General features: G+C 37.7%; 1 protein-coding gene across 1 annotated transcript in view; it reads left to right on the forward strand.

The window, feature by feature from the left end:
• LOC122108014 (contactin-6-like) overlaps positions 1-12,893 on the forward strand; it is a 253,962-nt gene that overhangs the window by 181,975 nt on the left and 59,094 nt on the right. Inside the window, 4 exon segments of the mRNA XM_042679950.1 lie at positions 5,734-5,918; positions 7,559-7,695; positions 8,728-8,857; positions 10,987-11,137. Coding sequence (XP_042535884.1) covers positions 5,734-5,918; positions 7,559-7,695; positions 8,728-8,857; positions 10,987-11,137 — 603 coding nt within the window.

A 12,893-nucleotide genomic window follows, 5' to 3' on the forward strand; every position in this document is an offset into this window, starting at 1 on the left:
CAAAAAGAACCCACCATATAATAGATTCACACTGGTAGAAATTAACCTAAATAGCATGTGATCGAAGACCTTCAGAATCTTATATGTGAGATTCTTTTAGCTGACAGTAGCTGGAAAATGATTTCAAATGGGCTGAAGACAAAGAGGGAGCAAAATAGAAGAGTTCTGGGAAGATAATTTCTCCATATGCTGGTGAATTATTGAGCAGAGGCTTGAGAATACATTTTACATTCAAACCTCTGTACAAAGAGAGCCCTCTGTCAACAATGTTGCAAAACCAGTCCCAGAACCATGTCTGTGATTCCTTTCCCTCCCTTCCCTTATCTCTTTTTCTCTCTCTTTCTGCTCCCATACTTTAACTATTAGGTTGGCAATGGGGCATCATTTGCCCTTGGATATGATGTGCGGAACAGCTGAAAAATGGTTCTCTCTTAGGCTGGCATAAATTCTTTGAAGGGGTAAGGTTGGTTGAACTCTGGGTTCTATGTGGGAACTGATACCACAACCACTTGATCTATACCTCCAGCCGCGTGTGATCTTTCTTATTTTTTTAAATAAGTTTTTTATTGTGAAAATACTGTACAGAGGGGTTACAATCACATAAGCAAGGTAATGAGTACATTTCTTATCCAGCATTGTTGCCTCCTCCTTTGTTTTCCCCCTCCCATCCCTTCCCTCCCATCTCCACAGCTACAACCCACTCTACCCCCTCCCTGCCTAAATTGTAAAGTTCAGTTTTCTACATAGCGTCTTGTATATTTCATTGTTATAACGGGTCAATCTGTATCCCTATTTAAACAATTTGTTTGTTCCCTTTCCCTCCCCAAATTATACCAACATCAAAAACAGTGAATACAGGGGTTATATCGTGGGGGAGGGACATACAAAGCAACAAAAAAATCACATAGTACCTTATAAATATGTTAGAAACAATAGCAAGAAAGAAAAACCACTTGAGTCCTTATCTTGGGTTCATCTTGCCTAACATCAACTTATCTGTCCTTTTCTGCTTGTCTCAGACATATACTAGTTATTGCAAATAAGGGAAACCATGGGACCTATGTTTCTTTGGGCTTGGCTTACTTCACTTAATATAATTTTTTCCAGGTCTTTCCATTTCCTAACAAATGGAGCAATACCATTCTTTCTGATAGAGGCATAGAATTCCATTGCATATATATATATATATACCTCATTGTCTTGATCCATTCATATACTGAGGGGCATCTAGGTTGGTTCCAAAGAGCTCCCCTATGACCCAGCAATACCACTTTTGGGCACTTACCTGAATGATCACAAACAAGACTATACTAAAGCTACCAGCACAACTATGTTTATTGCAGTGATCTTTCTTATTGCCAGAGGTAAAATCACCCAACTTAATGCAAATTGGTAAGACTGGATTTTCTAAGGAAAAAGAAAAGCGCATTAGAGAAGAAGCATAGCCTCTGTAGGTTTGGAATGTAGGACTCTGACTCTTGCAAGCTTCACAATTGAGAGCTAATAAGTGAGAATCTTATACCGAATCTTATAAACTTCTCCATAATTCAGTACCTTGGAAACTATTTATCACTCCACACATACTTGGGCTAGTATAAAAGATTTTTGAGTAATATTTAAAGGGGAACCTTTTCTGATTCAGTCTTGACTTTGTTTAGTACTACTTGTCTCTTGCCATGATTTGAGGGAATATTAGCTGTTAGGCTTCTTAAAGAGGTTGGTTTAATTAGGTTTAAACAGAACACTACCGGGTGGTTTTCAGGCAGGAAGAGAAGTTTATTTACTTACCTGCAGCCCCACCCACCATGGTGAGGAGGCCTGGCTGGAAGTGTCCAGCTGATATCCCACCTGGGCTTAAGTAGGGAAGGGGGAGGGGAGAAGGTATGGCCAGGTGAGGGGAGGTGTGGCCACAATGGACCTGGGGCCCTCCCACAGTCCCATGGGAGGGCAGGAGGGAGGGCAGGAGGGAGGGCAGGATGTGACTTTGGAGGAAGGGGAGGTGACCGCCTCCAAGTGTGCTAGTAATCTAGGTGACACAGCTACTGGGGGGAGACTTGGCCGAGAGGAGGGAGGAGTCTGCTCTGCCTTCCCAGGGCAGACCTTCTATCAGCTATATAGAAAAGTAAACTCTTGAAATATGATGTGTAGTACACAGGCTTTTACAACAATTCTGCTACTTTTTTTTTTTATCTTATATGTCACTGATCTTAAACCTACAAATGTCTACTTCTATGTGTCCAGTGCCCATTTAGGTCCACATATTGTGAAATTCTTATGGATATCTTACACTGGGTATTGTAACAAAAACAGCACTGATTCGAGTGCAAAGGGCTTTTAATTCATGTGTTTTCTAAGAGATGGTCCCTAAAAGAATATTTTTTTTGAAAGTGACCATAGGAATTCTTAGGAAGACCCATAAGAAAATAGGGAAGTTAGTCAGCTAAAGAGAAGTAGTGACACATAGTAGGTACTCGAACAACATTAAAACTAAACCTGGCTCCGCTGGAAAGGAGAGCTCTGGAAAGAATGCTGTGATACCAACTGTTGCCCAGAACTCCTGTTATAGGAGATGGAGCATTTGTATTCAGCATGCCCCAGGGTATGTGAAAATGGCTGTCCCGGAGGCATGTAAATTACCAGATTCTTTTTTTTAATTATTATTATTTTTTTATTGTGAGAGGAGTTATAATTACATGGGCAAGGTAACGAGTACATTTCTTATCAAGCATTGTTGCCTCCTCTTTGTTTCCCATTCCCATCGACCCCCCCCCCACCTCCCCCCCACCCCATCCTTCCCCCCCCCCACACCAAAGTTGTAAAGTTCCTTTTTTGACATAAGACCAGATTCTTTTAGCTGCTACTTAGTAAAGGTATCAATCTCAAGGCATTTACCAACAAGGAAATGCAGGTAATAGTCTTTGGATAGTGGAACTATGTACAGATTCAGGTTTTATGAGTAGTTAATAGGATTAGAGCTTGAATGCTGAGGATTTGTGTTTGAAAAGTCTATGCAGGATACTTCATTGCTATTGTCCAAGGGGGGTACACACTCATTAGAATTGAATGTTGATACCAAGTTCTTTCTCTCTGGGAAAGTAAGAAGAATTTAGATTATTTGCTTGGGTTTGTTTAACTCCTGGCAATTAATTGTGTGACTTCAAATGGGGATCCATTTCACATGATCACAGATAGACTGTAATAGGATCATCCTACAATTGCAAGTGCAGTCAGTATTTCCTTATGATTAATATATAGTGCCTGCAATGAGGAAATATGAAACAGATCTGGTTCTAATAAAATATAGGACAAAAAATGAAATTATATGTTTATATCACACACACATACACACACACACAGCACCCAGCTCAGAGTTCATGGTTGACCAAGTAAAGCAATTTATTATAGTATTAAAAAGAGTATTATCAAAATAATCAATCAATACAGTATTTAGGAATCTGTAAAGAAGGCCTTCTGTGTTCCTTATCAATACAAAGCTGTAAGATATGACTATAGGAACAATATTCACTTTTTGCTTATATTTTGTCTGAATGCTTTAAGTTAGAAGCTCTTTTAATTGGATATTTTGTACGTCTTCAGCATAAGCTTCAAATTTTCACTGTCATAGAAAAAGATAAGAAAGGATCATGAATACAGACAAGAGCTTCTTTATAAATCAGTTTTCCCAGAAAAGTTTTATAACCTAGATTATTCATGATCATTGTGGGAAAGTCATAGAAAATAGGCATAAGTAGCAAGGAAAATAAAAGGTATTCAGATTCTTATTTCCCCTAGATAAAAACCTCAGTAAGTTCATATATGCAAGGCATGTGTATTTTTTAAATTAAATACTACCACATACAATATTCATCACTTCTTGAATACCTTTCTGTCTAAAAGCATTCTGTTCTAGGACTTCATTTTTACTCGTTATTAAGAAAACCTGAGGGTAATTGTTGTATGGAATATGCTGATTCACTAAAATGTCAATCTAAAATTGTGGCAAGTGGCATCTCTTTTTAAAAGGACGGAACTCAACAATAGAATAGTAATCCCTCTCCCTGCCCCCCCCCACATTTAACAAATTTCAAGTGATAATTGTAAATATATGTCAATTCTGAGAAAAAAAGATGACTCAAACATTGATTTGGGTCCTGTGTTCTGACAGATCTGTGTGAGCACCTGATACAATTGTCCATGCTTTATCTCTGATGGGCCCAACAAAAACATGTTTGACAATAACACTTCATAGGCTTTTGCCAGGGTTTCTTGATGTATTTAAAGCAGGCCCTGAGTCATCACTCATTTTCTGCAGTTATTTACTGCTCAGACTCTGCAGATCTTTATTTGTCGAGCACTTTGCATATGATTGGAGGATGCACTCACTTTACTTTTGATGACTTGAAGAAACCCTGCTTCTCCCACAAGGCTTGCAAATCGACTTTGCCAAATGACTTGCTATCATAATTGCTAATCTGAAATAGAACTAGAACAGAAATATTTAAATCATCTGAAAATCTATATGAGAATGACGGATGTCTTGACAGGAAGAAAGGTGTTCATGTAAATAGAAGGAAGGCTTACTTTTTTTTTTAAGATCTGTTTATTGGTGAATGCTTTTCTCTTGCAGCTTTGCTTTGTCATGAAATGAACATTTTACACAAGGGGTTTGCATTCATTGCTCACCATCAGGCTTCATGTATTATAAAATGGATCTTTGTTGTTGTCTTAAGACATGTCTATATTTAATTAAAATAGATATGAAATACTAGACTCAATTTGTATGAATAAAAATGCTATAAATTACATCAAACAGAACAGGTATAGTATTAATTCATCTTTGTTTCATTAATACTTTAATAAAATATGTATAAATGAGTACATAACTTTGAGGACCATGGAATCTGTATTTCTAACCCACAAGTACCTGTTATCTTGTATTCCTGAATAATCTAGTGCACCTCTCATGCAAACTTTTACTGACACAGTACTACTGGTTTAGCTTTAGTGGAATCTATATTTTCTCCTTAGAACTTGTAAATGAATATGTGCAAGAGCTTGCTTTAACTTAAATATCACATATAAGAATTTTCTGGGTTACCAGATTTATTTTATTTATTTTGTTGGTTGTGGGACTTGAACTCAAGGCATGGTCCCTGTCCCTGAGCTCTTTTACTCAAGGCTAGCTCTCTATCACTTTGAGCCACAGCACCACTTCTGGGTTTTTGGTGGTTTATTGGAGATAAGAGTCTCACAGACTTTCCTGCCCAAACTGGCTTTAAACCATGATCCTCAGATCTGAGCATCCTGAGTAGCTAGGGTTACAGGACAGGAAATGGTATCTGGGTTACAGCAAATGGTATCTGACTTATCACCAGACTTAAACTGATATAATTATTATGTCCGTTCCCTATTTCCTTGTTTAGGTTATTGCAGTTTGAAAATCTATTCATTTTTAGTACCTGATTATGTTATATCTCTATACATTTCTTTTATTTGCCAATATGTTCTTTGAACACAGTACAGTTACTTATACATGGCAAGAACTTCGTCAACTATTAAATAAAGGGATGAATGAGTGAATGGTGCATGTGTGATCTAAAAATGACTCGCAATCTAATGGATTGATTGAATGGTTCTTTTTTTTTGAGAGTTATTTTTTTAAGGATGCTCTTATTGTATCCTACTGCCATAACGATGTCAGGTCACCTGTTCTAATGAGGTATAACTGTTTAGTCCAGTCCCTGATATTAGTTGGAGGAGGTTGGATGGAAACCCGTTGCCAGGCAAAGTCAAGTACAGCAAATCCCAAGCTATCCTTGAAATCCCGAACTTTCAACAAGAAGATGAAGGCTTCTATGAGTGCATTGCCGGAAACCTTCGGGGAAGAAACCTTGCCAAGGGCCAACTTGTTTTCTATGGTGAGTGAGTAGACCTTCAGAAGTTATACAAAGTCTGTGGCAATACCCTTCTAAGAAAATAGTGGAAGTTATTAGCAGGTGTGAACAGTGTCATGGAGAAATAGCATGGACACCTTTGGACACCTCAGACAATGGTGAACAAGTAACACTGACCAGAGAAAGCTTTAATTTCAGCAGGGTTTATCCATGCTGCTATTTATTATAATTGCTTGGAAAATATCAACAGTGTCCATGTTAAACCATGCAAGTATTGCAAGGTAACATTGACTCCAATCTATTTCTCATAAAATGGCAGCAGCTTATGGCAATCTTAATTATAATTCTGAGTAGAATTTACAAATGAAGGAGAATTATAAAAATATATTTTATATTTTCCTGCAAGACATGTTTATAACCAGTGATCAAGTTACTGAACAAAGTAAATCGTATATAATTAGACAAGTTTTGTTTATCAAAATCATATCACAGGAATGCTGATTGCCTTGTGGGGAGAAGATATTGTACTTTGAGTTAACTCTTCATCCATATTGATGATCAGTTCACTAACTCATCTTGCATTGGCTTTCCTTCCCTGCTGTTTGCTGATGATTTCCCTTTGTGGAAGGTGTGGTAATCCCCCAATAAATACAGCCCTTTATTTAGGCTGCACTTGCAAGGGTTCACGTTTTGGCTTCGCATTTTTCATTTTATGTCACCTTGAGCAGGTTACTTTATTACTCTGGGAAAATCCACTAAAATCAAATTAATTACATTTGCACTTGTAAAACATCTAGTCATAGCCAGGAAGATGCCAAAGAAAGATGCATGTTCTCCTATACAGCCCAACTCAAAGCTCAACGAAGGAGAGGGACGATTGAGTGCATCAGGGGAGTTTGCAATCATCTTTATGGAATTAATGTTCAATTAAAAACATTTAATCTCTATCCCACTTACTTATTTACATGAATGATAGTACAGCTAATGTTGCTTTAGTTCAGCAATACTTATACCAATAGTTTTCTCCCTCAATACTATGCTTGGCTTTCTCAGATTGTAAGAATAGGTTTAGGAAACATGTCTAAGGTTTAAGCAAGGTACTAAATACGTATTCAACTCCAGAAGTTCTCACTCCCTAACAGGAATCAATGAATAAAATACTGGATTATCATCCTACAAAAAGTGAAGAGCTTTATACTTAGTTGATGACCCAAGCTACTGGGTGGAAATTATTTCTGATACATATACATATACATTTTTATTTTAGATCAAATATAATTAAGGAAATTTTACCATTAGGGGGTCTGTATTTGGCCTGTATTTTCCAAATTTTGACCTATGTACTTTAATTTGGCATCACAATATTGTCTAGCTGTGTTCTACATTTTGGCCTTTTCCCACAATTTTCTAGTGATATATAGGTGCAGCGAAAAGACACATAACCAACAGGTAATTTGAGCCAAGTACCCAGTGATATTTGTAACCAGGATTTCTGTCCCTCTGTGTTGGAGTTCCCAGATCCCAGTAGTTCAGTCCAACTGGACCCTATACACATTGCTATGATGCTTGCTAATCGCCCTGCCAAATGCATTCTCCTCTCTCTCTCTCTCTCTCTCTCTCTCTCTCTCTCTCTCTCTCTCTCTCTCTCTCTCTCTCTTTCACAGCCCCTCCAGAATGGGAACAAAAAATCCAAAATACCTACCTCTCTATCTATGACAGTTTGTTTTGGGAGTGCAAAGCTAGTGGCAAGCCCAGTCCTTGGTATACCTGGCTGAAGAATGGTGAACGCCTTAACCCAGAGGTAAGCAACTGTGTTCAACATACTAAGTAGATTTTGTGAATAATAGTAAGAGTGATGATCAGGGTCACATAGATCACAATAATTCTACATTTAAATATTCGGTGCCTAACTTGTATTATGTTCTCATATGAGTCAGATGTTATTATTTTTCCATACATTACCTTGAATCTTTACACAGTCTTGTAAGAAAAATAGACAATTATCCTTCTTTCAGATAGATGAAGGCAATGAGTGTCAGGTTAAGTCATTTACTTCTCCAAGGTCATGTAGCAGCTAGTCAAAGTTGGAATTAGCTTTCAAAACATCTGAATCTTAATGATAGAACCAAGATGAAGACAATGAAGTTTAGTGGGGTTAAGTCATTTTTCCAAGCTCGTAGAGCAGCTAGTGAAAGTCAGAGCTTTCTATACTTTATCAAATATCAAGACCCAAGGTAAGTTTCAGACACCATGCTATACTTGCTTTTATAAAAAAAAAAAAAAAACTTCCTCTAAAGTCATTAGAAAGTGAGCAAATAATATAATTATAAATTATAAATAACATTTTTCAGTCTAAACATGCTACCTTTTACAATGTTTGGAAAATGAAAGAGTTGGTAATTTCCTCATTAAATTTTCCAGATAACTATGTTAGTTCTCCATTTTAGTTATGCAAACATAGACAGACTCATCAAGAGCATCATTATTTAGTACCTAAATAGGGTGTCTTCCTTTCTTTTAGCTTTAGTGGCATTTCCCCATATGCCTTTTGCATGTAGCATGGAGTTCCCTTCAGCTTACTTTTATTATCTTTGCAAAATGGAAATAGATCCCTGGAATACATACATGCATATATTTTACATATGTTATATATACATATATAATGCATATATGTTTCTCCATCCATCCACCTATCTAGCTCCTCAAGTTATTGTAGTAATACATCTAAGTACCAGATCTGATAGACAATCACAAATGCTCTTTAATAAAATGCTGCTTAAGAGAGTGTTTATGTTCATGTGCTCACATTTTTCCATACTTTTTCCTTTGTTAGGAGAGAATTCAAATTGAAAATGGAACTCTTATCATATCTATGCTCAATGTGTCAGATTCTGGTGTTTACCAATGTGCTGCAGAAAACAAGTATCAGATAATTTATGCAAATGCAGAATTGAGAGTCTTAGGTAAGCCATTCATTTATCACCAAGAAATTCAAAATGACATTTTAGCAAGCTATGATTATACATAATCTGATCCCAATTTTTTTCTGTAAATCAGAAATTGCTTTCTATTAGAATAATGAGAAATGTTGAAATTAGTGCTCTACAAATTTCAAGGTGGTAATTATCATTCTTCCTGGGCAATACATTAGGGTTGAGGAAGAGCCCATCACTGGGTGTATCCAAACACAAAAAGTTCTACCAACTCATTCTCACATGAAATGCTGATTGAGTTCAACTCAGAAGGAATCCATTAGGAATATTTTAGCTCGAAGTATAAGCAGAAGAAATATAGTCTTTCTCAAAGCCATGAGAAAGAAAACTCAAAAGTTACAGAGACAACAAAGAGTGATTCACCTTTTTCTCATAACAAGAAGGGCAAAGACTATGGAGTTGAGCAGCACAATTTGAAAGTGTTATTAATACCTGCCCCACATCTTTGTAGGTGCATGGTTCTAAAAGCTACCTTAACTTCAGAAGACAGAAGAAGAAGAAGAAAATTAAAGAACTGAACAGATCTGTGCCTTTGCTTTTTCCTTTCCCTCTCTTCCTCCGTCCTCCCTTCCTTCTCCTCCATTCCCATTCCCTCCCCTCCACACCTCCCCTTTCCTTTAGGCTAATATCAGGACTTGAATTCAAGAGCCAGGTTTCTTTATCCATACTTCTAACCTAGCCTTAGTTTCACTGGAAAAGCAAACATCCCCCAAGCTTCAGCAATAAACCCCTTTTAAGTCATTAACCCTCTGTCTTGCTGGGCACTGAGGATTCATGCCTCTAAACCTAGCTACTTATAAAGCTGAGATCTAAGGAAGAAAGGCCCCTGAGAGTTTTTATCTCTACTTAACCAGCAAAAGGCCAGAAGTTGAGTCTCAAGTAGTAGAGCCTCAGCCTTGAGTCAAAAGGCCAAGGGATAGTGTGAGGCCCTGGGTGTGAGGCCCAATACTGGCACTAAATCAAAGGAAGAAACGAAACAAAACAAAACAACTAGATCACATGTCTCTCCAACTACTAAGGAAAACTAAAAAAAATGAGTTCCTCTAATCCAAACTTTTAAGATTAAAGCAATCTGAAAGTGACACGTGGTGAAATTCAAACTGGTTTGTGCCACAGTGAATTTATGATCTTTTACCCCCAAACACTTTCAGCAGTAGAAAGGATACAGGAAGAGAAAGAGTAAAGTTACAATAACAAGAAACAGACTTAATCAGCTCTTTTGTTCATTTCTGCAATCATGATTGTTTCATTGGACATTCTTAGCCCTCAAAATACTGTTCTTATCAAAACCAAGCTTCCTTCTTGCCTTCAATGAACCCAAGTTTTATTGGGCAAAAGCCAAAGTTAACATGTGATGATTCTTTATAGTCAGGAATCAAATTGTTGCTGTTTGACCATATGGCAAGTTGAATATAACCTAAATTGAGGACATGCTTTTCAATTTGAGATCACAAAAATGAAAAAAAGTACACACAGGTCAAGTGAAGGCAGAGAAGCAATCCCTGAAAAGATCAGAAACAAGAACACCTGGTGTCTCTTAAAACCCCCGTTCACCTGTACCTCAGACTAAGGACAGTGTTTGGAACCTAGCCCCAGCACCCATCAGGTGGAAAGACTGTTGGATCCTGTCTAAACTGAGATTGGTACACCCCGCTAACCGGTTATTTGTTCAACCATTGCTTAGTCAGGACAAAGCCGAGACTGACAAAAGCTACTTCAAAGACTTGTATTCAGCCCATCTGCTTTTGTAAAATGCAGACAAGGTTTTATACTTTTTAAGTTTGCCAGACAAGTGGCCATAGTGATGGCGTATTTGTGATTTATCTGTTTCACTTGTGTATATAAATATCACCCTGAAATAGTTAAATTTCAGTGATGAGTATAACATTATACACACACACACACACATATATGTTACAAATATATATTATATCACACAGAAAACAGTAACTGTTCCTAATATACCTTAAATAGATCAGTTTGAGAATGGATTTTGACTACAAATATTTGACTCCATCTACAATGAGAAATTAGCTCTTGAGACACTGTATGTTAATTAAATGAGTAAGGGAACAATATAACCTTTGATTTGTTTTTAGCCTCTGCTCCTGATTTCTCCAAAAATCCCATTAAGAAAATTTCAGCGGTTCAAGTCGGTGGGGACATCACTATTGAATGCAGGCCAAGTGCTTTCCCCAGAGCAGCTATTTCTTGGAAAAGAGGACCGGAGAACCTGAGACAAAGCAAAAGGTAAAATAATCCTTATTTTAAAATGTATGCTGGGTATTTTAAAGTCGCATCATCTAGTTTTTCAGTTTACTCCATTTTCAAATCTTCCTTCTTATATAGTGAGGTTTTACTAGCATGTCTACAGATGCCAACATTTTTCACATACTAAAATAGAAAAAGCACCTCATACATCTAAGACCCTATTTGTGTAATTTGGCTATGATATTTTCAGAGCATACCCTTGTAATAGATATATTTAAGTGCTTTTTAAGATCTTTTCCTATTCAGTTGGAAAGCTTTATTTTCCCTCACTCAACCTGCTAAGAAATCATTGAGAGGAATGTTGAGAGAGGGAGAGAGGGAGAGAGAGAGAGAGAGAGAGAGAGAGAAAGAGAGAGAGAGAGAGAGAGAGAGAGAGAGAGAGAGAGAGAGAGAGAGAGAGAGACTCATGTGCACACACCTGGTGTTGTGGTTTTTAAATAGCCACACAGGTGTTCACCCCAGGAAAAAAAATGAATTCACCACAGGAAAAGAAGTTCCTGCAGAGAAAGAATAGAGGTTTCTTTCCATAATGGATGCAGTCAAGAATGCCTAAATCAGCATTAATCTTAGAACACACTTTATTCCATTGCACTCACACACTCCATAGATAGAAAAGATGACCAGACACAGATAGAGCTCTGTTTTATTGACTTACCTCATACAGTGTTAAGGAATCAGATATGCAGTGAAACTCTGCTATCAATGAGCCATGGTGCATAAAATATGCAAATTGTATCTTTAAATCAGTGAATTCATCTTTAGTATCATGTGTGTCATTAATTCATATTCTTACCTGGTGAGGCAGATTTTTAAAAAAGGCCATGGGACAGAAAGAACAACTAAAGTGTAATAAAATGTGGCAAGCTTAATTCTGAGAGGAAAAAAAGGATCATGAAGGATGGAGGAAGCATTAGTCCTAAAATTGACAGACGCTGCTTTGATTTCTGCCAACTGTTGTTGTTTTGTCTGAAGGTAGAGCCAGTGCATAGACTATCCAGCATTTCAGGCTAAGCTACAAAAATATGGATTTGGGCATTGAGTCTCTCATGTCAGAAAAAAAATATATTCATGGGCAGGATGCAGGGGTGTCTTTTTGACATGCTAGTCCTAAGATGGCACTGGTGGCCAAGAAAGAGAGACCAAAAGGAAATAAACAAAAACAAATTTATGTTGACTGCTTTGAGAGCACTCATGGTTCTATCCGCTTTCTTCCAGATCTCTCCAAGTGCATGATGCACAGGAGGGAAGATCCCCCCATCTAGAGCATTATTTTCCCTTTTTCTCTCTCTTTCTCCAAACATCTTTGTATGTCTGGACTGATGCATTTTTCCAGGATGGAAAGTCTATTGCATTTATCTATACTGAGTCCTGGCACAGACCTAGAGCTCAAGAGTAAATACCTTTAGAACAGATGAGTGTTCCAGAAAGGTTGAATATGTGCAGCATTGCCAGCTTCAGAGAAAGGCTATTCTAGGGGAGGTGGGGGGGAATGCTTCAAGATGTCAGCACAGATGTTTCCAATGTAAGGTGAAAGGAGACTTGTGGTGGGGGTCCACACTGGACTCCTGCTGTGTGCTCTGCCTAGGAGATTGCTACAGGCACTCCCAGGAGATCTGGGTGTGGACACGTTCTTACAAGTTTCTTCTTGTATTCCTAAAATCCAATCAAGTTTTGAACACGCTGCTGCAGAAGGAAAACACCAGAGATCCCCACAGCATCGAACACAGGGCTCTGA

Source organism: Dipodomys spectabilis, unplaced genomic scaffold, assembly GCF_019054845.1.
Source record: "Dipodomys spectabilis isolate Male_0828 unplaced genomic scaffold, ASM1905484v1 ptg000054l, whole genome shotgun sequence".
NCBI classification, from domain to species: Eukaryota; Metazoa; Chordata; class Mammalia; order Rodentia; family Heteromyidae; genus Dipodomys; species Dipodomys spectabilis.